The sequence below is a fragment of the Canis lupus genome, chromosome 2, assembly GCF_003254725.2.
Source record: "Canis lupus dingo isolate Sandy chromosome 2, ASM325472v2, whole genome shotgun sequence".
Taxonomy (NCBI): Eukaryota; Metazoa; Chordata; class Mammalia; order Carnivora; family Canidae; genus Canis; species Canis lupus.
Window position 1 is genome coordinate 4,883,445 of NC_064244.1, and position 26,017 is coordinate 4,909,461.

General features: G+C 37.2%; 1 protein-coding gene and 1 pseudogene across 18 annotated transcripts in view; both read left to right on the forward strand.

Annotated features, from left to right (window-relative positions):
• The window catches only part of ODAD2 (outer dynein arm docking complex subunit 2), a 349,216-nt gene that overhangs the window by 207,013 nt on the left and 116,186 nt on the right, over positions 1 to 26,017 (forward strand). For 16 of the 18 annotated variants that reach the window (XR_004813733.2, XR_004813734.2, XM_049096769.1 and 13 more), the window contains one exon: positions 25,465 to 25,653. Coding sequence is in view for 16 of the 18 variants with exons in the window: in XM_049096769.1 (XP_048952726.1) it covers positions 25,465 to 25,653 (189 nt within the window). In the remaining 2 variants the exon portion in view is untranslated. Of the gene's footprint in view, positions 1 to 1,991; positions 2,043 to 17,902; positions 17,971 to 25,464; positions 25,654 to 26,017 lie in introns of those variants that run through there. The other 2 variants (XM_035713387.2, XM_035713388.2) reach the window with 2 other exon arrangements.
• LOC112670271 (serine/threonine-protein phosphatase PP1-gamma catalytic subunit-like) lies at positions 9,848 to 17,892 on the forward strand (annotated as a pseudogene).

Genomic DNA, 26,017 nt, shown 5'->3' on the forward strand with positions numbered 1-26,017 from the left:
ATTGGCTTTAAGTAAGTGTGAAAGATAGCTCTCAAATATATAACGATGCCTGAGAGGAACATGTTGTAGTATTAATAATTAGTAAATGGACTAGATTTATACTTCTTAAGCACTTACATTTAAATTTTCATTTTGCCTTAAAGAGTTTTGTGACAATACACGAATACAATAAAGTAGAAGTTAAAATCATATTATATTAATATAATTAATATTATATTAGAAGTCAGCAGTGATTTCATTTAATCTCTGGGCAAATCAGATAACTTCATTAATTCAGCAACATTATTTCGCACTGTTTGCCAAACCCTCTGTAGGTACACATTACATTTTGTATGCCTTTTTTAAATAATCTTAACATAAATGCATAACATTTATGCAGTTGTTTCCAGTGTTAAAATACAGAATGAGGTTAAACAAAATAGTTGAGACTTTCTAGAATGTTCTTTCACTTAGAGAAAGTAAAGTTACCTTTGACCTAATGGTAGAGATACAAACATAGTAGCTCAGGGAAATGTTTTATAATTGACATTGCATCATAGGTTAAAGGGCAATGTTTTCCTTGGTGGTATGTAAATATAATTGCACATTTTACAATCAACTGCCTTTTGGATTAGCTGAAATAATATGGATAAAGATACTTGTAAATGTCTGTATGCATGGAGACAGGTTAAGTGTACTGGAACTCTTCTGGGGAACTCTTCTGGGTTATTGAACATCACCATCCAAAATTTATCCTACTCAATTATATTCAATTTAGCATTTTCTTTTTTCTTATATTTTATTTATTTATTCATGAGAGACACACAGAGAGGCAGAGACATAGGTAGAGGGAGAAGCAGGCCCCCTGTGGGGAGCCTGATGTGGGATTCCATCCCAGGACCCTGGGATCATGACCTGAGCCAAAGGCAGGTGCTCAACCACTGAACCACCCAGGTGCCCTCAATTTAGCATTTTCAAGTAGCAGTTTGGATATTCTGTTGTTTTTACTTGAATTAAAATAGTTTTCTAATGAGATTATAAATTCTGAAGGAGAGCAGAGGCAGGAAACATTTTCTGACTATGCAGGGCTTCCAGCTTGCAGTAAAATTAAGGAACTAGAAGATATCTTGCCAGATACTTTGGTCTGTTCTTCCCTCCTCCTCCCCACCCCAGCCCCATTCAAGTAAGTTAATGACTCAACTTTCTAGGAAAGATTGTGTTTTATTTTCTAAGAAAGAATTTCCACATAAGATGCTTTGCAAGTCATTTAAGCTTATTAACTTATGAATGATAGGATTTAGCACCATTTTGAAATAAAGAATTTCTTTGTCTGGATTAAGAACACTGACAGAAATGCTGCAGAAATCAGCTGTCAAATATAGCTAAGAGCAACATAAATGGGAAGAAAGCATAAGCCAAGCCTTCAGACAGCTTATGCTATGTCAGGGTCCCTACCACGTCTGTCAGGCATCATGAAGCCTAAGCACACTATGTTTGAGTCCATGTGGAGTGGATATGGTGAAATGTCAACTGTTCAAAACAGATGTTATCCACTTTTTATATTTTTAACACCAGGTGTATTAGAACACATTTTCAGACCTGTAAAGGAAATGAGATGTGAAAATCAGTTCTAGTGAATGCATTGCATCTTTTCTTGCAAAGGAATATTTAAAGCGACATATCAGTGAATGAGCTAGGCAGCAAAGTACTAAGGTACTGACTTGGGGGATCCTTGAGACAAATAAAGATTCATAATCTGATTTTGTACTGCAGCTGCATTATAGTTGTTAGAGACATAAAACAAATGGAATGTGACATCTTCATAGTAAGGAGGATTGACACTCGCACCACTAGACCTCAATTAGAAAACATAACATTTTCCTTCATTTTTGAGAAAGTCGGTAATAGTTTTTGATAGCTTCTCAGTGGTAAAGAAAATATGGTACATGAAAGAGGTATGTTTTGCAAGCTTAATAATTCTTTGTTTCTTCTTTATATGACCGGAAAATCAGAATGTGAAATACGAACCTGTTTTATGTCATATATAAAACTTGGAAGAATATCCAAGACAGAAAATAAGCATTGTTCATCAGTTCTTGATAGACTGAAGAACAGAAAGCTGAACTGAAATAACCACAAAAAATTCACTGCATATTTTTCTAAGTCATTTTATTTAACAGCGTACCATTGTAAGGTGAGAGTTTTTTTGTGTGTTAGGCTTGAGGAAAATTTCTTGTTTTTTTTCCAATTAAGCTTGCTGAAAAGAATAGAGATCCTCATGACCTCTATAGTGAAGTTATTTAGTAAATTTCATGAGCCCTAAGTATGGTTGCAGACAATTAAAGTACTGTGTAAAAAGTCTGAGAGATTTGTAAATAGAAGTGAAAAGCCATTCCTTTCAAGCTGCATGATCAAACACATTTTTGGGAGAAAAACAGTGGTTGAACAGGTGTTCAGTATTACAAACTTGTGATGCAACAGCTGGGTCTGGCAAAAATCCATGTATTAAATTCTTTGTTCTTAAGAAGCAAAACTCTGCTGCAGAGCGTCAACTCAAATTTGTGATACAGAAACTCATATAAAGAATATATAATTGGTACATTGCTTCTAATTATTTTCTTGTCTTTCACCAACATTTATGAGAACCATTTTCTTTCTTAAAACATTGTTGCATTTTTATGTTATTTCTTTTTTTGTATATTTTTATTGCAGTTTGATTTGCTAACAAATAGTATAATACCCAGTGCTCATCCCGCCAAATGCCCTCCTCAGTGCCCATCACCCAGTCACCCCAACCCCCTGCCCACCTCCCCTTCCACTACCCCTTGTTCGTTTCCCAGAGTTAGGAGTCTCTCATGTTTTGTCACCCTCACAGATATTTCCCACTCATTTCCTCTCCTTTCTCCTATAATCCCTTTCACTATTTTTTATATCCCCCGAATGAGTGAAACCATATAATGTTTGTCCTTCTCTGATTGACTTACTTCACTCGGCATAATACCCTCCAATTCCATCCACATCGAAGTAAATGGTGGGTATTTGTCGTTTCTAATGGCTGAGTAATATTCCATTGTATACATAGACCACAGCTTCTTTATCCATTCATCTTTCGATGGACACCAAGGCTCCTTCCACAGTTTGGCAAGATAGTATTTGATTTTCTTAATTCTGTTTCTTTTCGTTAATTTTTAAAAAGTTTTTAATAAGAAAAAGTGGAAGTTCAGATATGTTCATTTGCCTTTTTATCAGGCTAATTTGTATTAAAGTGTTATATTATAGCCATCATTTTTGAATTAGATAGGAAACAGGTATTCTCATTTTTAGAATAACTATTCTGCATGTATTGTAACCCACTTGTAGAATTAGGAAGAATACTCCAAATAAGTAATATATCCATGAGATCATTTGGCTTTGTCACTTCCCTAAACTTGATTTTGCTAGCTGTTTAGAAAATAATGTCTGGTTCTGAATTTTGATCTTAGAGGAAAATAATCGCTAGTAATTTCAAACCCAGTGGCCTAAGGAGCTCCTCCAAACAGAGTAGCTTATCAGAGACATTTGTGAATGATTCCCCAAAAGGGAAGAGAAAAAGTTACTTTCTGTGAGGTTGGAATACACGTTTAGGCAATTTTAGCCAGGAATGTCAAGCACTGAGTGTGGATGAGGCCAGCTTCCTGACTGCAGGTGTGACGGAACACAGCTGATCAAACAGCACAGGAATCTGACATCACACTGTTTACCTTCAGCTGTCCAATGACCCATGCCCAATCAGGAAGCCAAAGAGAAGCTAGAGAAGGCATGTGTAGTGGTGTAGTTTCATACTAAGACTACTGCCATAAACATGGTTTATGAGCTTTGATTTGGTCATGTTTGGACTGTCAAATGTATAGCTGTCCAATGGTGCGCCTAACAGGCTACACAGTTTCGTTTTGTTTTAAATCTGAAAGCTCCTTAAAATGGGATCCATGTTTGTGTTCTGCCTATTTGGGGTCTGCTCTCATTTTAAAGTCACCAAACAGTTTGAAGTATACTCATCTGGCTCCCAGTTCCCCAAATCCTAAAAGATTAAAGTGAATTGTCTTACAAATATTTTTTTTTCCGTATGCCACATTTTCAAGTGGTGGATTCATGAAGGACCAAAACAATAGTGAGGGTGTTAAACGGCTTATCTTCAGACTGCAGCTGGAAGGACCACCCCATCTAAGGTCAAATCTGTGGCTTTCACCTACATTCCTCCCCTGCTCTGGGGCTGCTCTCCCCTACCATGTACTTCTCAGACGCTACCTCCAAAAAGGGCTGCCGTGTAGGTTGCTAGTGTAGGAGGGGATGGTTTTGACAGAGGTGTAATATACAGAATGGAAAGTTACAACCAAAGGTATAGCCTATTTTTAAAAAATTTAAATTTTAGTTAACATGTAGTGTAGTATTGGTTTCTAGAGTAGAATTCAGTGGTGCATCACTTACATACAACACCCAGTGCTCATCACAACATGTGCCCTCTTTAATACCTATCACCCATCTAGCACATCCCCACTCTCCTCCAACAGACATCTCACTGATGTTCCTAGTCACAAAGTTACACCACTCTGTTTCTCTAGACACACATATTTACACAAGAAGTAGCCATACACAGTAGTTAGTAGTGTTTTCCTGCCTCCTTTCATGAATGTGGAAGCCCCTGTGTACCCTTGTTTTTAAGAAGTGAAATGGATTTGGGTCCCATGCTTGGAATACTTTTATTATCCTACTTCTAGACCTAAACTCAGCCTGCTCAAACTTTAGCTTCATTGGATTATTTTCTTCTAGGTTTTTTTTTTAATTTATTTTTTATTGGTGTTCAATTTGCCAACATATAGAATAACACCCAGTGCGTCTAGGTTTTTATAGTTCAGGTCTTACATTAGGACCTTAATCCATTCCAAATTATTATTTTTTAATATAGAAAAGGTAAGGGTCCAACTTAATTCTTTTTGCATGTGGAATCCAGTTTTCACAACACTATTTGTTGAAGAACTGTCCTTTCCCCATTGAATGGTCTTGGCAGCCTTGTCAAAAATCATTCCACCACATAGCCAAGGGTTTATATCTGAGTTTCTTATCCTATTCCCTTGGTCTACATGTTTGTTCATATGTCAGTACCACACTCTTTTAATTACCATAGCTTTGTTGTAAGTTTTGAAATCAGGAAGTCTAAGGAGTCCAACTTTTTCTTTTTCAAGATCATTTTGGCAGTTCAGGGTCTCTTGAGATTCCATATAGATTTTAGGATGAATTAATTTATTTTGGCAAGAAAAAGTATTGGGATGTTGATACATTCATTACATTGAATTTGTAGATCACTACGGGTAGCACTGCCATCTTAACAATATTAAATCTTTCAATCTATGAACACAAGATATCTTTCCATTTATTTGTATCTAATTTCTTTACCAATCTTTTATAGTTTCCAGTGTACAAAGCTAAAAATTCATTCCTAAGTATTTTATTCTTTTAGATGCTATTCTAATTGGCACTGTTTTCTAAACTTCCATTTCACATTGTTCATTGTTAATGTATAGTGCAAACACAACTAATTTTTGCATATTGATTTTGTAACCTACAATGTTGCTGAATTCAGTTACTAGTTCTACCAGTTTATTACAGAATTTAGGGCTTTCTACATATAGGATCATGTCATTTGTGAATAGAGATTATTTTTTTCTTCCTTTCCAATTTAGATCTTAAAATTTCTTTTTCTTGGGGTGCCTGTGTGGTACAGTGGTTAAACGACTTGGTTTTGGCTCAGGTCATGATCTCAGGAGCATGAGATCAAACCCCTTGTGAGCCTCTATGTTCAGCATGGAGTCTACTAGAGATTCTCTCCCTTTCTCTGCTCCTTCCCCACTCACACACTCTCTCTTACTCTCTTTCTCTCAAATAAATAAATCTTTAAAAAAAATAAAATTTCTTTTTCTTTTGGACTTCCTAAGTACTATGTCAAATAGAAGTGATAAAAACAGGCATACTTGTGTTGCTCTTGACCTTGGAGGGAAATTTTTCAGTCTTTTCATCATTGATCATGATAGGAGCTGTGAGTTTTTCCTATCTGGCTTTCTTTATGTTGAAATAATTTCCTTCTATTCCTAGTTTGTTGACTTAAAAAAAAAAATCATGTAAGGGTATTTGATTTCGTTTAAATGCTTCCTGTGCAGAAATTGACATGTTCTTATGGATTTTTACTTTCATTCTCTTAATGTGGTATATTACACTTACTGATTTTCTTATGTTGAACCATCCATACACTTTAGGAGTAAATCCTATTTTGTCATGGTGTATAATCCTGTTGAATTTGGCTTGTCAGCACTTTGTCAAGAATTTAGCATCAATATTCACAAACAGTACTGGTCTATGGTTTTCTTTTTGTATAGTGTCTGTCTAGCTGTGGTATCAGAATCATAAACTGAGGTTGAGAATATTAGCTCTTTAATTCTTTGGAAGACTTTCAGGAAGATTATTGTTAATTCTTCTTTAAATGTTTGGTGAAATTCACCAGTAACACCATCTAGTCCTGGGCTTTAACTTGTCATGAGCTTTTTGATTGCTGTTTCAATTCCCTAATTATAGATATATTGATTTTCTATTTCTTCATAATCCAGTCTTATTAGATTATGTGTTTCTAGAAATTTGTTCATGTCATCTAAGTTATTCAGCTTGTTTGCATACAACCATGCATAATATTCCTTTTTGATCTTTTTTATTTCTTTAGAATTGGTTGTTATGTCCCTTCTTTTATTTCTGATCTAAATTACTGGAGTCTTATCTCTTTTTTTTTCTTGGTCAATCTAGCTAACAATTGGTCAATTTTACTGATCTTTTTCAATAACCAACTCTTGGTTTCATTTATATTCTCTATTGTTTTGCTATTTTTTTTCCCTCTAGGAAATAGATGGAAATAGGAAATAGAAAATAGTTTCTCCTTTAACCCATTGGTTATTTAAAAGTGTGTTATTTAATTTCCACATATTTGTGAATTTTCCAGTTTTCCTTCAGGTGTTTATTTCTGTTTTCATTCAATTATTGTGTTTGGAAAAGACACTTTGTATGATTCCAGTCTTTGAAAAAAATTTAGACTGGTTTTGTGGCCTAAAATCTTTAGTCTGGACATTTAGTCCTGTTTGTGGCCTAAAATATTTAGTCTTGGACAATGTTCAGTCTTTTCATCATTGATCATGATATGAGCTGTGAGTTTTTCAATGTTCCAAGACTAAATGTTTGGAAATAATCTCTCTGTCCCTTTCTCTCTTTTTTTCTACTGTGACTCTCATAATGCCTATGTTGATCTCTCTCTCTCTCTCTCTCTCTCTCTGGCTCTCTCTCTCCCCTTTGCTGCTTAGAATCAGTAACTTCAAATGACCTGTCTTCAAGTTCACTGATTCTTTATTTTGCCTGGTTGAGTCTCTTTTTTATCTCTAGTGAAATTTTCAATTTAGCTATTGTACTTTTCAATTCCAGAATTTCTATTTGGTTCCTTTTTTTTTTTTTCATTATATCTCTTTGTTCATATTCTCATTTTGTTCCTATGTCATTTTCCTTATTTCCTTTAATTCTTTGTATTTTCCTTTAGCTTTGGGATACTTAAGACAATTGTTTTAAAGCCTTCCTGATACATTTGTTCCTTCGGAGATGGTTTCTGAGGATATATTTTGTTCCTTTGAATGAGCTGTGTTGCCTTGTTTCTTGGTATGTGTTGTGATCTTTTAAGCGGGCATATGAAAATACAGCCACCTTTCCTAGTTTTTCCACATTGGAAAAGTGGAAAGTTAGTTAACAAGATCCTGTCATTTCTATTGGAATCAGCCCAGGGTGAAGCTATAAGGTCTTTAGAGGTCTTTTCTGGGCATGTGTTCTATCTGGGCCTGTGTGTATCCTTTTTAAAAACTTCCCTGTGATTATGGCTGTGTTTAAATATCTTAATTTATCAAAGAGTCTCACTCCAGCTTCTCTTTGGGGGCATAGATGTTTTATTATATTCCTCTGTTTGTAATCTCTTGCCCCCAGGTATCTGTGAATCTAAAGTCCCCCACACCACAATGCCTGCCACTGCCTTCCATAGTTTTTGCCACCTCAGGTCCAAACTCTGCCACAATTTCCTGTCTGAGCTCTGAGTGAGGTGAGATAGAAACCAGTCTCTCTGAGGTAGCCCATAGGCAGGCCAGAGTGTTGCAGATAATTTCCAAGGTAAGGAACTGGGAGTTGATCTGCTTCCTCCTGTGTCATTGCCTGGAAGAGGGTGGGACAAGAGAAAGAAAAAAATGCCAGGAAATTTCCTGAAGTTTTTATTGTGACTTTTTCTTACTTCTTTGCTATAGATCTCTGAACTGGTTTCCAGAGCTCCTATACAGTTTATATTAGTTAGTCTGTGGTAGTTTATCCTACTTGGAATTCATTAAGATACATGAATATATAGGTTAAAGTTTTTCATCAGATTCGAGAAGTGATTGCCATTATTTCTTCAAATATTCTTTTGGGGATCCCTGGGTGGCGCAGCGGTTTGGCACCTGCCTTTGGCCCAGGGCGCGATCCTGGAGACCCGGGATCGAATCCCACGTCGGGCTCCCGGTGCATGGAGCCTGCTTCTCCCTCTGCCTGTGTCTCTGCGCCTCTCTCTCTCTCTGTGACTATCATAAATAAATAAAAATTTAAAAAAAAAATTCTTTTGGCCCCTTGTGTCTCTCCTCTTCTTCCAAAACTCCCATATATGTAGAATGGTATGCTTGATGCTGTTTTATAGATCTCTGATGATGTGTTCATTTTTCTTCATTTTCTTTTGTTTCTGAAGACTGGATAGTCTGATTGGCCTATCAGATTCATTGGATCTCAATAAATCAAGTTCATTGAGTCTCTCTTTTACATGCTGAAATCTGCTATTGGTCCCATGAAGTGAATTCCAATTCAATTACTGTACTTTTCAACTGAAGAATTTCTAATGATTCCTTTTTTTTAAAGAGTATATTTATTTATTCATGAGAGACAGACAGAGAGAGAGAGAGAGAGAGAGAGAGAGAGAGGCAGAGGGAGAAACAGGCTCCATGCAGGGAGCCCGATGTGGGACTTGATCCCAGGTCTCCAGGATCACACCCTAGGCTGAAGGCGGTGCTAAACAGGTGAGCCACCTGGGCTCCCCTCTAATGATTCTTTTTTATATGTAATTTCAATCCCTTTATTAATATTCTCTACTTCCTGAGATACGGTCTCAAATTTAGTTGTTTAGGCATGGTTTCCTTTAGTTCCTGGAACTTATTTTAATAGCTGATTTAAAGCCTTTATTAAATCCAAGATGGTACGGGCTTCCTTAGGGTCCAGTTTTATTGACTGATTTCTTTCTTTGGTTATATTTTGTGGTAAACATTCCCCTTTCTTTGTATGTCTCATAATTTTTTTTGGAAAGAACTTAGTATTTTAAATAATACAATGTAGAAACTCTGGAAATCAGATTTCCTCCTTCTCAGGGGTTGTATTTTTGCTATGTGTTGCTGTTTTTGCTTTTGTTTCTTTGTTAGTTACTTTCTTCTACTAATTCTATAATGTCTGTATTCTTTGTCAGTATGGCCACTGAGATTTCTGCTCAGTTACCTCACTGGTCAGCAAATGAGTTAACAGAAATTTCCTTAAATTCTTTTCACCAGTAGGTTTCTCATCCTTAATGAGGTGTTCTGTGTATACTTTATGGCACACATTGAACACTCCAACAGTTTGCAACTTTCCCCTTTATTTCTGCTTGTGTAGAGCCTCAAAGTCAGCCAGAGATGAGCATTTAGGGCCATCTCAGGTATTTTCTGACCATACACATGCCCTTCACTTATATGTGGCATTTCAGATCCCCACAAAAATGTTGGAGTTTTTCAAAGCCCTCTATGGACATCCCATTTTTAAAATTTTCCTTTTTAATTATGTTTGGGCCAGCCTCTCATTTGTCCGAACTGATGAACTGATATTACCATATCAAACAGGTTTTATGTTAAATAATTGCCACTGATAGTTTTTATGACACGCCTTGAGAATAGGGCTTTCCTTAATGAATAAGCCCTGAGGTAAAGACAAAGCTTTGGAGCTTTTCTTAGAACTTGCCATTAAAGACAACCTACAGAATGGGAGAAGATATTTGCAAACGACATATCAGATAAAGGGCTAGTTTCCAAGATCTATAAAGAACTTATTAAACTCAACACCAAAGAAACAAACAATCCAATCATGAAATGGGCAAAAGACATGAACAGAAATCTCACAGAGGAAGACCTAGACATGGCCAACATGCACATGAGAAAATGCTCTGCATCACTTGCCATCAGGGAAATACAAATCAAAACCACAATGAGATACCACCTCACACCAGCGAGAATGGGGCAAATTAACAAGGCAGGAAACCACAAATGTTGGAGAGGATGCGGAGAAAAGGGAACCCTCTTGCCCTGTTGGTGGGAATGTGAACTGGTGCAGCCACTCTGGAAAACTGTGTGGAGGTTCCTCAAACAGTTAAAAATATACCTGCCCTACGACCCAGCAATTGCACTGTTGGGGATTTACCCCAAAGATACAAATGCAATGAAACGCCGGGACACCTGCACCCCGATGTTTATAGCAGCAATGGCCACGATAGCCAAACTGTGGAAGGAGCCTCGGTGTCCAACGAAAGATGAATGGATAAAGAAGATGTGGTCTATGTATACAATGGAATATTCCTCAGCTATTAGAAATGACAAATACCCACCATTTGCTTCAACGTGGATGGAACTGGAGGGTATTATGCTGAGTGAAGTAAGTCAATCAGAGAAGGACAAACATTATATGTTCTCATTCATTTGGGGAATATAAATAATAGTGAAAGGGAATATAAGGGAAGGGAAAAGAAATGTGCGGGAAATATCAGAAAGGGAGACAGAACGTAAAGACTGCTAACTCTGGGAAACGAACTAGGGGTGGTAGAAGGGGAGAAGGGTGGGGGGTGGGAGTGAATGGGTGACGGGCACTGGGGGTTATTCTGTATGTTAGTAAATTGAACACCAATAAAAAATAAATTAAAAAAAAAAGTCAAATCACAAGTGTTCTGTTGGGATAGAGCTTTAGGCGGAGCTCCAAACACATTCTTCACCTCCTATGGTTGCTAGGCTACAGGTATTCTCAGATAACATAGTTTCTAGCTACTATCAAGCTGGGGAGAGGGAGGTGGGAATAGGGAAAGTTTTTAAATGCCACAAAACTTATTGTTCTTACTGAGATCAAGCCATTTTTCTTGCATAAACATGCTGAATTATGAACTTTTCATTATATTCTAGAGTTCTAAAGAAATTACTTTTGCCAATTTTTGCTACTGTTCTCATTCTTATAGAAGATTCCAGAAGCACCCTCCCTCATCTATTCTTTTACTATTATTATTAATTATTATTATTATTATTATTTATTTATGATAGTCACAGAGAGAGAGAGAGAGGCAGAGACACAGGCAGAGGGAGAAGCAGGCTCCATGCACCAGGAGCCCGATGTGGGATTCGATCCCGGGTCTCCAGGATCGCACCCTGGGCCAAAGGCAGGCACTAAACCGCTGCGCCACCAAGGGATCCCTCCCTCATCTATTCTTAAACTAAATGTGGGCATTTCAGATCATCATCCATGTACTGACTTTGTAATAGCAACACAGTCTGAATTGTGCACATCAGTCATTCTCTATTCTAGATGCACATTGCCTTCAGAGCTTTAAAAAATATATTCTCATGCAAGAGCCCCATCCCCATTCTATGTATTGAGACTATGGCCTAGGCATTCATATTTCTAAAAAAAAAAAAATGACTCCAGGGGGCACCTGGGTGACTCAGTTAAGTGTCTGACTCTAGATTTCAGCTCAAGTCATGATTCTCAGAGTTCTGGGATCAGGCTCCATGCTCAGCAGGGAGTCTGCTTGAGATTCTCTCTCTCTCTCTGCCCCCCACTTCTTCCACCACATGTGTATGCTCTCTTTCTCTCTTTTTCTAAAATAAATAAATCTTCAAAAAAAATCACTCCAGATGATTATAATATGAAACCAAATTATTTTTTTTATTTTTATTTTTTAGATTTTATTTATTAATTCATGAGAGACACAGAGAGAGAGAAAGAGAGAGGCAGAGACACAGGCAGAGGGAGAAGCAGTCTCCATACAAAGAGCCCGACATGGGACTCCATCCCGGGTCTCCAAGATCATGCCCTGGGCTGAAGCAAAACCGCTGAGCCACCCGGGCTGCCCTGCCTGAAACCAAATTATTTGTTTTGAATTCCACAACACAAAATAGTATCTTAACATTTATGAGGCTCCTAATTTGCCAAATGAATGAATACATGAATGAAAGTGATTTTAATAAAATAAACAAATTTATTATCTAATTATACTCAAGGACATATTTTTTTGACAACTCATTCCCATTTGGCTCTTAAAACAGGACTGACATGTAGTAAAAATGTTGCTACTTGAGTTATATATATTGAATATATTCATAAGGGTGAATGACATGTGGAATAAAATAAATTTCATGTGCTTATTCCTTAAGTTGGTATTTTGTTGTGCCAACTATTGGTAACATATACATTCTCAAAATATTAGAAAAATAACACTAGTAACAGCTATTATCATATGCCAGGCACCTTGTTATATGCTTTATATGTATCCTTTTAACAACCTTCAGGAGGTAAATACTAGCTCCATTTCATAGATGATGAAACTGAAGTGAAGTTATGTAACTTGCTCAAGGCTTTATAACTAATAGTGATGAAACTTAGATGTGCCCCCCATGTGTTCTCATTATACGACTTACACTCTTAAACCAGTAGTTTTCAAACTTTGGTATATATTGGAGTCATCTAGAGATATGTATGGTTGCTGACTCCCACCACCATACACTTAGATTTAATTGGTATGAGGTCCAGCTTGAGCTTAGAGAAAGTTAAAAATTCCCCCTTGGAATTCTAATGTGAAACACAGTTTGAGAACTACTGCCTCAAAAAAATATTTTTTTCTACCTCTCCTAAGGAATTTTTTTAACATAAGAATGCTTAGATAAATTACTTACCTCAAAATATCCAGATGGTTCCCTTGGTTTTTCTAAGTTTTACATAGAAATACATTTTTACAAAGTGAAATTTACATCTAAAAGCTTCTCTCTTTTATATGAAAATTGCTCAGTCCATTTTATGCAATAAAAGGAAGCTGGAAATCCCATAAATGCAGGATGTGGGAGTACTGGCTGTATAATAATTCACTTAGAAATGATACAGGGATTTTGGCTGACAAAGCTTAATGTGAACAAATAGGGCAATGTAACTGCTGAAATAGTAGGTGTGATTGGCCACACTAGCAGAAATACTATATCTATTTCATAGAAGATAGGAATTCCTATGCACTCTCCTCTAGTCAGACCACATCTGACCATGTTGTGTTAAACGCTGGGTGTGTTTTAAGAGAAACTTTGATAAAAAAGAGAGAGGAGACCCATGAAAGTCATTTCATGTGAAAATTAAAGGTACACATCACAGAAGATAAGGTAGACAAGATATCTGGCTTCAAATATTAGAAGACCATTCATGAAAATGTAGATTAGTTGCCATTAGTATGTTATTTTTCAGGTTGGTTATGAGTTAAATAGACTCTTATCTATCAAACTGAGATATTAACCACATATTTACAGAAAAAATGTGATGTAATAGACCAAACAAGTAAACCTTTTGAAAACGGTCTCTCCATAAATGAGAGACTCTTGGTTTTTTTAAATAGTATTTCATGTAGTTAAACTTTTTTTTTTTCCTGTCAAGATTATGGTTTCAAGTGTCATTCTTAGTGTGGTCCTTGCAACTCACTGTTCAGAGGCATCTGACTGGATTTTAACCTGAAGTTGCTTGACAACTGTGTGTTATTGAGTACAAGTGGGAAGAAGTTGTAAATATATCTAATATTGCTTCTCATGGTTCCGGTGAGGAGAGAAGGAGGAAGCAGAGAGCGGGGCAGTTAGGGGGGATAAACTCAACGTCAACAGCATCATCCAATGGCTGCAGGAAGTGAGAGGGTCCAAGCCTGGTAAGAATGTCCAGCTACAGGAGAATGAAATCCGAGGACTGTGCGTGAAGTCCTGAGAGATCCTTCTTGGTCAGCCTATCCTACTAGGCCTTGAAGCGCCACTCACAATAGTGGTGATATCCACGGGCAAGACTATGATTTGCTTCAACTTTCCCACCAGAAAGCAACTGTGCCTTGGGGACAGGGGAAGCAGTCATCGGAGACTACCTGCCCCTCACTGGCTTACAAAATCAAATATCTTGAGAATTCTTTCTTCTCAGAGGAAAACATGAGTGTGCCAGCATCAATAGAATTTATGGATTTTATGATGAATACTGCTTTAACTGTTTACCGATACCAGCCATCGTGGATGAGAAGATACTCTGCTGTCACAGAGGTTTATCACCAGATCTTTGATCTATGGAGCAGATTCGGCAAATTACGTGACCAACTGATGTACCAGATCAGGGTCTTCTTTGTAATCTTTTCTGGTCTGACCCCCTTAAAGATGTCTTAGGCTGAGATGAAAATGACAGAGGAGTGTCCTTCACATTTGGTGTAGAAGTGGTTGCAAAATTTCTCCATAAGCATGATTTGGATCTTCTATGTAGAGCCCATCAGGTGGTTGAAGATGGATATGAATTTCTTGCAAAGACGCAGTTGGTCACTCTGTTTCCTGAACCCAATTATTTTGGAGACTTTGACAATGCAGGTGCCATGATGAGTGTGGTCGAGACTCTGATGAGTTCTTTTCATATTTTAAAGCCTGCAGAGAAAAAGAAGCCAAATGCCACGTGACCTATAACACCTCCAAGGGGTATGATCACAAAGCAAGCAAAGAAATAGATGTCATAAAAAAAAAAAAAAAAAAAAAGAAATAGATGTCATTCTGACACTGCCTAGTTGGGTCTTGTAACATAGAGCATATAACTTTCATTTTTAAAACTGTAATGTATATTGGTCAGCTTGCTCAAATAGTGTTTAGGGGGCCCCCTCTTCCATTTTTTGAGTTAATGAATGGTATTTGCTGGTTATAACAGCAAATGAAAGACTCTCCACTCCCAAGAAAAAAAGTTTTGTTTTTTTTTTTTGTTTTTTTTTTTAAGATTTTATTTATTTATTCATGAGAATACACAGAGAGGAGAGAGAGAGAGGCAGAGACACAGGCAGAGGGAGAAGCAGGCTCCATGCACCGAGAGCCCGACGTGGGATTCGATCCCGGGTCTCCAGGATCGTGCCCTGGGCCAAAGGCAGGCGCCAAACCGCTGCGCCACCCAGGGATCCCAAGTTTTGTTTTTTTAATTCTGTATTCCTTTTGCAAACAACTTTAATGATGGTGTTAAAGTTGTACAACCCAGAACATTTTATCCTAAGGGGTAAGTGTACAATTGATCTTTTTAAAATTCAGTTCAATCCATGAATAATGTAAATGCTCATTTTCTTTAGGATATAGAGAGCCCTAGGGTGCTCAATCTGTACATGTTTTTGTCATGAAGTGCATACTGTTTATACAAACCACTGTGAATATATATATATATATTTAGTTTTGTTTCAAAGGGATTGCTTTTTTTCTCTCATTGTCTTATCATGTACAAAATATTTTTTATAGTTATCAATATTAGGATTAACTCAGCCTTGCCAGCATCACTGGTATGATGTATATTTAATTAAAGTACACTTTCCCTTACCATATATTCAAAATGACAATTAAAGCCATTATTTAAAAAATATATATCTAATATTAAAAATTAAATGCATATATATGCACACATATATTTATATAATAGCTATTTTATGATAGTTTGACTTATATTTGTTCAGCTTTTTGTACTAATTATATGCTTTTTTCAAAGTCATCATTTAAGAATGTCATTTAATTAACTCTCTAAGCCTCTGAATAGGATACACAATGGTTTCTCACAATTTAGACCTCCTTATTAATATAATAATGTATCTAAAACAGAATCAACACAGGACATAGGAAGATATCACAGAAAACTGTGATATTTAAGAAAATTATCATAAATTAGGCTTGGGAAGTAGAGAAAATCAAAACCATTAAATTTGTTCTTTTTTTTTTTTGTGATTTAATTTGATAGAGCTACCCTCAAAGTACAATGCATTTTCAGCCATGCAAATCTACACTCTGAGGAGTGAATCAATTATTTTACCTGAAATTAATTTACTTTTACTTCAGTTTAGAATGAAAAGAAAAGGTAATAACTGATATCCTCACCTTGATTTTTGAAGAACTGCATTTGAAAGTTGAAGGTAGTTCTAAATCAGTAAATTTTTTTTAGCTGTTGGACTTGTTAACTCCTAGAAACAGAACAAGGATCTTACTGTGTGACAGAGCGACACAAACAGCCTGTTCTCCTTGTGTATATATGTTGTATTTAAAATTTTTAAAGCATTTGATGTAATGAATATACTTTTAGGACAAGATTTGCCTGTTCAGTTTTGGTTTCTCTGACATGCTGTTCTAATGTGAAAGTAGCATTTTTGGAATTTTTTATATGCAATGTGCTATTTTTAAATCTTTTTCAAATACTGTATTATGCATTGTATGGTTTCTGTATGGCATAAAACAGTATTTTTATAGCCCTTCTGGTTAAAAATTTTTGTTCTTAAGTCATGTTATGCTTGCCTTGTATGTGCTTTAAAGTTGCATTATGTATATCTCACCTCATCAGAAAACTGCCAGTTCTTTTCGCTGGAGGCAAGAGAAGGAATTTCATACCCATTAGTATAATTGCTCTATGCCCAAACATCCAATTTTCTGTTTTATTCATTAATCTGTAAATAACACCTTAATATTTTCCTATTAGTTGAATTTTAACCAAAAGTATTTTGTTACTTTACATTTTTCGTCCTATTTTGTGTATTTGACTTAACTTCGGTTAATTTGAACTTGACACTTTTTCCTGCTTGATTACACATTCAAGCTTTAATAGCATTATAAAGGTGTTTCATATTCTCTCTTTCAATTACTGTTTTGTTTGTCTTATGGACTGTCATTGGCAAAGTAGCTTCATCTCTTTGGAATTTTTAATCCTCTAAATTGTGAAGACTCTTCTCACTGTTTATAACTAGGTCTAATCTGGTAGATATAATTGTTGGCATTTTCTGGTCTAAGCACACAGCGTATAGCAGAAATGAGAAATCAGGAAACATAAAGTGGATTTTTAGTTTTGTCACTAACTATTCATGAACCTTGACCCTTCCCATCTTATAAAAGGGGGGGAGGTGTATCATGCCTCCCAAAGGCAGAGCTGTGAGGATCAAAGGAGATAGCTTTGTGGAAATCCTTTGTAAACTGCAAAAAGCTAGACTGTTTTCATTGTTATTACTATTATTATTCTAATTGGGGGTTTTTGCATGACAGATGAAAATGTGAATTGTGCACAACCAATATCACACCAGTGGCGAGTTGGCAAGGCCTAGTTTTTAAGATATGTGAGAAGGTGGAAAATGTGTTAAATTTGCCCAGTTGTTTAGCATTAGTGAAAGACAGTTTTGGCAGAATAATTACTTTTTCCATTCTCAAATATACTGTCTCCCTTTCCATAGAAACTATGTGAGTCAAGATGTCGTATGTTTAGAATCTTTAAACCTAAAAGGGAAAAAGAGAGAGAGAGAGAGAGAGAGAGAGAGAAATCTCACCTTCCAAGCAAATAAACAAACTTTAGCAGGACCTGTAGGCTTGAGTCTAACATTTCACTGTCCCACAGATTGTAAACATTATAAGACCTTGGTGAGCCATGCCCATGATCTCATTGAGATTTTGGCTCCCTCTATCTCATACCATGCACCTTAGGAAGTTCTTGGAGCAGAAGCAGATGTGATCACTTTTGTTATTTCTTCCAGTATGGCCCCAGCGCTGTGACTCACTGTCTCTACTGATAAAGCAGCAAGACAACCAGGAAGACTGTGAGGTTGAATTGGTCTTACCCACTTAGATTACTTTTACATAGTTATACTATCAATACATAATTAATGGTCTTTGCTTTTTAGTATTTGTGACTGTGGCTAAGTATCCTAAAGTCATAGTTCCCTCATTATTTTTATTTTTTTCACAATTCGTCAAACATTTATTGGAAGTCTCCTGTGTGAGGGGCACCTGAGTGGCTCAGGCCTTTGGCTCAGGTCATGCCCTGGGGTCCTGGGATCAAGTTCCACATCAGATTCCCCCAGGGAGCCTGCTTCTCCCTCTGCCTCTCTCTCTCTCTCTCTCTCTCTCTCTGTCTTTCATGAATAAATAAATAATTTTCTTAAAAGAAAGTCTACTCTGTGACAGACACTAGACCACATTCCAAATGAGAAACAAAGAACAAGACCAGACAGCTCTGTTCTTAAAGAGCTCACAAATAACGGGGAAAGGACCCATTAGAAAATCATTACAAGGGATCCCTGGGTGGCGCAGCGGTTTGGCGCCTGCCTTTGGCCCAGGGCACGATCCTGGAGACCCGGAATCGAATCCCACGTCGGGCTCCCGGTGCATGGAGCCTGCTTCTCCCTCTGCCTGTGTCTCTGCCTCTCTCTCTCTCTCTCTGTGACTATCATAAATAAATAAAAATTAAAAAAAAAAATCATTACAATAGAATGAAAACTGTTGCTACAAATGCCATTGGTTTTAAATGGCCAAAGTGGATTTTAGGCCTGGTTGATTCCAGGCTCTGTCATTCTCAGTATGACCTGTGATGATTATTATAAACAGGAAAACTTCCAGAGGATTCCTGGGTGACATTATCTCAGAACTCACTGATCATAACTGGGCCATATCTAGCCCAGCCCTAAACAAATAATGGTCAAGGGAATGAGACTTCCATGATAGGCTTAGGCCAGTCAAGAATTACCTCTGAGGCATAGAAGCACTTTCTCCAAGTGCTTCTGTGTGAGAGTTAGACACTCAAACAAAATCAAGTTGTGGCAAATATGGGAGAATGAAGGAATGGATTTGAGAGGAAAGCAGCTTCAGAAATGTGGAGGGTAGGAGTACCATACTAAGAAGGGGAGGGGGTGGATTTTATGGGGGAAATATTATTTAAGCTGCTATTAAAAGGAGTCACTTTTCAGGGCTGAGTAGGATTTTCTGGGAGCTTAGAAGGGCATCCAGGTAAAGAAAGTGACATAGGCACAAATGTAAAAGAACATGGCACTTTAGGGAACACCAGTAAGCCTAGAGGCTGCAAAATAGTTTATACAAAAGTATACACTTAGAAGTAAGACCAGAAGGTAATAAAATAAAAAAAAAAAAAAAAAAAAAAAAGACCAGAAGGTAAGGTTGAGCCAGACTGGGAAAACACTTGAATCATGCTAATGATTTAAACCTCATCCTGAAGGAAATGAAGCCTTAGAGCATTTTAAGAAAGCTTCCATCCTTTTGTCAATGTCTTTCTAGTCTTTTTGGAGATCTGTCAGTCTCAAGTCGATTCCTCAGAAGGGCCTGTGTTCACATTCCCTGGAGTCTTCCACATTTATAACAGTTTTATACTTGAAGGTCATTTTGGCTGGATATTAAAACATTGATTCACATTTTCTCTTGAGATAGTCTGCATATGTTATTCTCTTTCCCTCAGCATAAAAACATCACTACTGAAAAGGCTAAAGATAATATCTTATTCTTTCCCTTAGAAGTGACCTGGTCTTTTTGCTTAGATGACCAAATAATTTTTTTTTCTTTTTTATTAAAGTCCAGCAGTTGTACTAGAATATTTCTCTATGTTAGCACATTTTGGGCCAATTTTCCCAGGTGTATATGGTGACTTTCCAATATACTCTCAGATTCTATTTATTTCAGGTTTCTTAAATCATAGTTTTAAAATTTTCTCTATTATTATGTTTTGTTTCCTTCTTCAGGACTTACTATGTGTGTGTTATTTTCTCTGCCTAGTCTCCTGAAGTTTTTGTTAGCTTTCCCCCCATCATTTTAGACTCTTCACATATTCTGTTTATTTAAAGATATTACCTATTATGTATATTCATTTTTGCATTCCTTCTAGTTTTTTTTTGTTTTTGTTTTTGCATTCCTTCTAGTTTACTCTTCATTTTCAAAATGACTTTTTCTTTCATTTCTAATCCTTTGCAGATAGGTTACACCTGCCTTTAAGATTGGTTTTTTACTAATCACCTAATTCATGAGCTTTGATAATTCTAATTGGTATTTTTTCATTGCTTCTGTGATTTTCTTTCAGCTCATTCTTTTTCTTATATTAACTCCATATGGAATTGACTGTAATCTTTTTGTTTTGCTCAGTTTTAAGTGAAATGAGTTTTCATGGTGTTTTAGGAGGGAAGTGTGGACCAGAGTTGTTTTTCTAATTTCATGCTTCTCAAGATCTCACTCCTCTTATTTTCCAAGTGATGGAGAGGAGACTCAGGCTCCTTTGCTTCCCCTCACCCCTTTTTACCTGGACTGTATCATTCCTTCATCCCATTATCCCTGTCTTCCTGTTTGGATGCAACTCCCAGTAGTTCTTCCTTAGTACAGGACTTTAACCACTACTTTCAATTGTTGGTATTATGGATTCACAGAACTCAGACCACAGAATGCTACAGCACTGTCAGACCTGGAGACATGTTGGTCTTATCTATTAATCAGAGCCCAGAAAGTCCATTGGGGCTGCTCCTGAGCTTTCCAGAGCTTTCCAGTGAGACCTGGTGGCAGCCTGGACTCCCTGGTTCTAGGGCCTTCACAAGTCCTTCTGCCTTCTCTCTGTAGATTTCTGGTTTCTTACAGCATGTAGTTTTGGTAGTTTGTCCCAATCTGTGTATTCTTGGGGATCTTTGAAGATACCTTGTCATCTAGAGTTTCTGTATTTTTGTTTTGCTGCCACTAATTTCTCTGTTTCTTTAGGAAGATTAAAAAACTATGCCACCATCATCTTCCTGATAATCCTCTAGTCTTTCTAGAGAAAAAGAATTGTTCTATAACTTCATAATTGACAAGTAAATTAGCTTATTGATACACATAATGTCACTTGAAGTTTTGGGGCTACACTTTTGAAGTTCCCTGAAATTCTGAGAGCCATTGTTTTTGCTTTTGAGTTTACATGTACATCTGGACCAAGTATGTGGTTAGGATTATGAATTTATTTCATCCAGACCACGTGTGTGGTAGGGGTTTACATAACAGCAGTATTGTTGAGTGGCTTTGGAGTCAAGCAGACATGGATTCAGACACACTGTGCCATTTATCATCTCACTTTCCACATACTAATTCACTTCTCTAAGGTTTTCCTTAGAAGTAGTACTACAACAACTACTACTACTACTACTAAGTGCTTCAAAGGGGAAATTTGGATTAAATTATGTAGTGTATTTGACTGAAGGTTAGTAAATTAACACTTTAATCTTTCAATGTGGTTGCATCCTAGTGCATAGAAGTGAGAAGGTGGCAATGTAGAATACAATTCAAAGTATAGTCATTTCTTTTGTCTTATATAAAAGGCTTTCTTATAGAATTTTAGGGAAAATGGCAAATATTTTCAAAATAATTTTATTAATACATCAGAATGTGAACATATGTCCTAGCAGAAATTGTATTTAAGTGTGGTACTGGGAACAAGGCCAGTAATACTGCTCACACACTTCCCACAGCAATCAGGAGAGGCAACATGATGTGGAAAAGATACTTTCCACTTACACCTGGGGAGGACCTGACTGGGGTCCTTCCTTCACCAATAACTAGAAGTTCAGTTTGGTTTATGTCCTCAGTGAAAGCTTCCTTATGTAGCTATGAGTTTGCAAATTAATTCAATGGGGTTTCTAGAAACTGGCAGAGAAACCTTCACAGAAATTGGGCCTAGAGCAATAAACAAGACAGAAGGAGCCCCTGTCCTCCTGGAACTTATGTTCTAGGTCAAAGGCAAATAAGCCACTACTGCAGAAAATAGTAAGTGCTCTAATATAGAAGAACCAGGTATTATACTAAGAGCAGCTTAACCCAGACTCAAAGTTCAGGAAAGCTCCCTGAAGAGAATGATACCTTAGTCAGCAGCTGAGACCACATGGAAAGTTCCAAGCTAGTCAGAAAATAGACAAAAAAGCCATACACGGGATCCCTGGGTGGCACAGCGGTTTGGCGCCTGCCTTTGGCCCAGGGCACGATCCTGGAGACCCGGGATCGAATCCCACGTCGGGCTCCCGGTGCATGGAGCCTGCTTCTCCCTGTGCCTGTGTCTCTGCCCCCCTCTCTCTCTGTGACTATCATAAATAAATAAAAAAAAATTAAAAAAAAAAGCCATACACAAAGACAGAGACATGCACATAGCATGTTTGAGGACAATAACTTGAAGGTCCTGCACAAGCAGTATTTTCAATACTGACTGAAGTTTAGAATCACAGGAGAGATTTCTAAAATTAAAAAAAAATTATAGGCCCCACCCCAGACTTAATGAACCCCATTCTCAGAAAATGAGTGTCAGGATTCTGATTATTAATTATTGGCATTAGGTACTGGCTTAGGGCTTGCATGGGGCGGGGCGTGTTGAAAAGGGAAATCAAGGCAGAGAAGGTGAGACAGGGAAGCCAGGGGCACACATGCCACAAGGATTTTATCCTTACAGAAGAATTTGGGGGATATGGGGATGGGATGTTCAGGTTTATGATTATAAATTTCACCAAGATAACTAGAACATGGCCCCTTGAGGGATACAGTCTAGTTTATGAAATCTAAACATCTTTGAAATCTAAAATGGAAATAATTTCTCCCTCTGCCTCTCTCTCTCTGTGTGTGTGTGTGTGAGTGTCATAAATAAATAAAAAAATTTTTAAAAAAAGGGATCCCTAGGTGGCACAGTGGTTTGGCGCCTGCCTTTGGCCCAGGGCGCGATCCTGGAGACCCAGGATCAAATCCCACGTCGGGCTCCCGGTGCATGGAGCCTGCTTCTCCCTCTGCCTATGTCTCTGCCTCTCTCTCTCTCTCTCTGTGACTATCATAAATAAATAAAAAATTTAAAAAAGAAAAAGAAAAAAATAAAAATAAATAAAATGGAAATAATATCTACTTTCCATGGTTATTACAAAGTTTAACTGAGATAATTTATGCAAAGTTTCCAATATGTAATTGGCCCTCCAAAAGTATTCATTTCTGTTACCTGAGAAAGCCATGGAGCCAAATAATTGGTCATCACACAGGCACTGCCATGCATCAGGGGAGGTGAAGATTTCCATGCAACTATCTGTTTTCAGGTTCCTCTGACAAATTCTTTTCCTGTCCATTCTCTAGGCTCTGGTACAGAGAGCCCTCATCCCTCACACCCCACCTCTCACACACATTATCTCAGTTACAGACTTCATGCTGACACCTTCCCAATCTACAACTCCAGCCTGGTTTTCTTCCCTGAGCTCCAAACACCAGTATATCCAGCTGACTTCTGATGTCTCCACATAAATGTCTCATAGGCACTTCATTCAAATCAGGCCACTAATATCAAGCACCATCCTTTCTCACCTCTAGAAAACAAAACAATACCCTGCCTTCCCAACATTAACGCAATTAGGTAAAGCTAGGAGCAGGGAAATCATTGTTGAGTCCCTGGTCCTTATCTTCACCAGTCAACACTCACAAACCCACACTCCTTCCTCCAGAGCTAGATCATCACCTGCATCCAAACTGCCACCACCTCTTACCTGAACCTAGTGAAGTGAAATAGCCTGAGTTTCCAGCACCAGGCTTTGCCCTAACCTCAACTCTGTAATCCAGAGAGGTCTACTGTGAAACAAAATTGATAAAATCCTCTTCCCCACTCCCCACCCTCCCACCAACACACACTCAAACCTTTTGAGTGGCTTTCTTGCACCTTTAAAATGAACTCCATGTTCTCTACCAAAGCTCACAATAAAGACCCTTCAAGATCTTAGTAAGTTTATGCTCTATTTTGCACTTTAAAAAAAAGGCACCTCCTCTCACTCTGTTTCATGATGATTCCTCCACCCTGAATCCCTTTCACACTGGTTAACTCCTCATCTTTTAGACTTAGTTAATAAACATCCTTTTGGTGGCAGTCCTTGAATCTTTCCCCTTAGTGCTATTCATTATAATTATTCCTTTTTTTTTTATTTGCTTATTTTAGAGAGAATTGGGGGAAGGGGCAGAGGGAGAGAAACTTCAAGAAGACTACCCACTGAACACAAAGCCCCACACAGGGCTCTCTCTTTCAGGACCCTGAGATCATGATGTGAGCCAAAACCAAGAGTTGGTTGTGTTGTTGTTGTTGTTTTTAAGGTTTTATTTATTTATATATGAGAGACCAGAGAGAGGGAGAGAGAGGCAGAGACACAGGCAGAGGGAGAAGCAGGCTCCATGCAGAGAGCCCGACATGGGACTCGATCCCGGGTCAGTCTCCAGGATCACACCCTAGGCTGAAGGCAGCACTAAACCGCTGAGCCACCCGGGCTGCCCAAGAGTTGGTTGTTTAACAGACTGAGCCACCTAGGTGTCTCCATTATACTTCTTAATGTCCCTACTCCCCACTGGATTGCAAGTAATACAATGGCAAAAAGGTATACACAGTTAATCTACATTCTTCACAAATTCAGTTTGGGAATTTTTGCTTACTTGCTAAAATGTTTGTAACCCTCAAATCAATATTTAGAACACTTCTGTGGTCATTCTTGGACATACACAGAGAGGTGAAAAATTTGAGTCACCTAAAATGCATATTCTCAGCTGGGGTTGAACAAGATGACACTCTGCCTTCTTGTCTTAGCTCTCATACTATTTATTAATAAGCATCCATTTTGTAGTCTACTCAATGGCACATTTTTCATATCTTTGTTGGTTTTGTTGGTGATTTCACTTTTTGTCATGGCTGCCATTGTAGTACCCCCTCAGTGCTCTCTGGTCTTCCTAAGCATCAGAAGGCTGTGATGTGCCTTAGGGAAAAAATTTGTGTGTTAGATAAGCTTCCCTCTGGCATGACTTACGGTGTAGTGTCTACAAATTCAACATTAATGAATTAACAATTTATGAAACAAGAAATCTTTAAGCAGAAACACACATAAAACAAGGTTATATACTGATCAGTTGACAAAATTGTGACCAGAAGTGTGTAGGAAGCTAATGCTGCATTTCCCCTAGAAACAATGGTTCAATATTTACGAATTCAATTTTTGTGATGTCTTTATAAAATACAGCTACTGCAAATAATAAGACTCCACTGTATTTTACTAACTTCTATATCCCCAGTAGTTAGCATGGTAACTCACATAGTAGTTGTTCAATTAATATTTGTTGAAACTGAATTGTGTGTGTAATTATACATATACTTACATACATAGAAATATGTATAATAAGGAAATAAACTGAATTTGTTTTTTATGTCAAAAGTGTACCTCACAGCCTTATCATTACTTTCTACTTTTTAAAAAACTATTAATCATAAGATTATTTTTGGTAACATCTTTTGTTTTTAATTGTTCTCTAGGATGCTGGAGAAATGGTTCGTTGCTTTGTTGGTGGTTTGGAATTTATTGTCAATTTACTGAAATCAGATAATAAAGAAGTTTTGGCAAGTGTATGTGCTGCTATTACCAACATTGCAAAAGATCAAGAAAATTTAGCTGCTATTACAGATCTTGGAGTTGTCCCTTTATTGTCCAAACTAGCAAATACAGTAAGTAACAACATCCTTTTATATTCAATGTGTATTGTCATAAAATATCATGGAATAATAAAAAAAAATAAGCTTAAAGTCCAGAGACCTGGATTCAAGCTTAATATCCATCACCTATGAAGTATGAGATTTTGAGTCACCTCATTTAATTTCTCTGAGACTAATCAATGCAAAAGTGTATTCAAACTGTGTAATTTTATGTGCAAGATCCTTATAAAATAGAGGCTGTTTTTATTACTGGGAAGTAAAGTGGTAGCAAACATAAATGTTATTGTAGAAGTATTAGCTATCATCTTCTATCCCCACCATCATTATCATTATCTTTAAGATAATTGTTCATGCCAACTTAAGAAGATAAATGCTC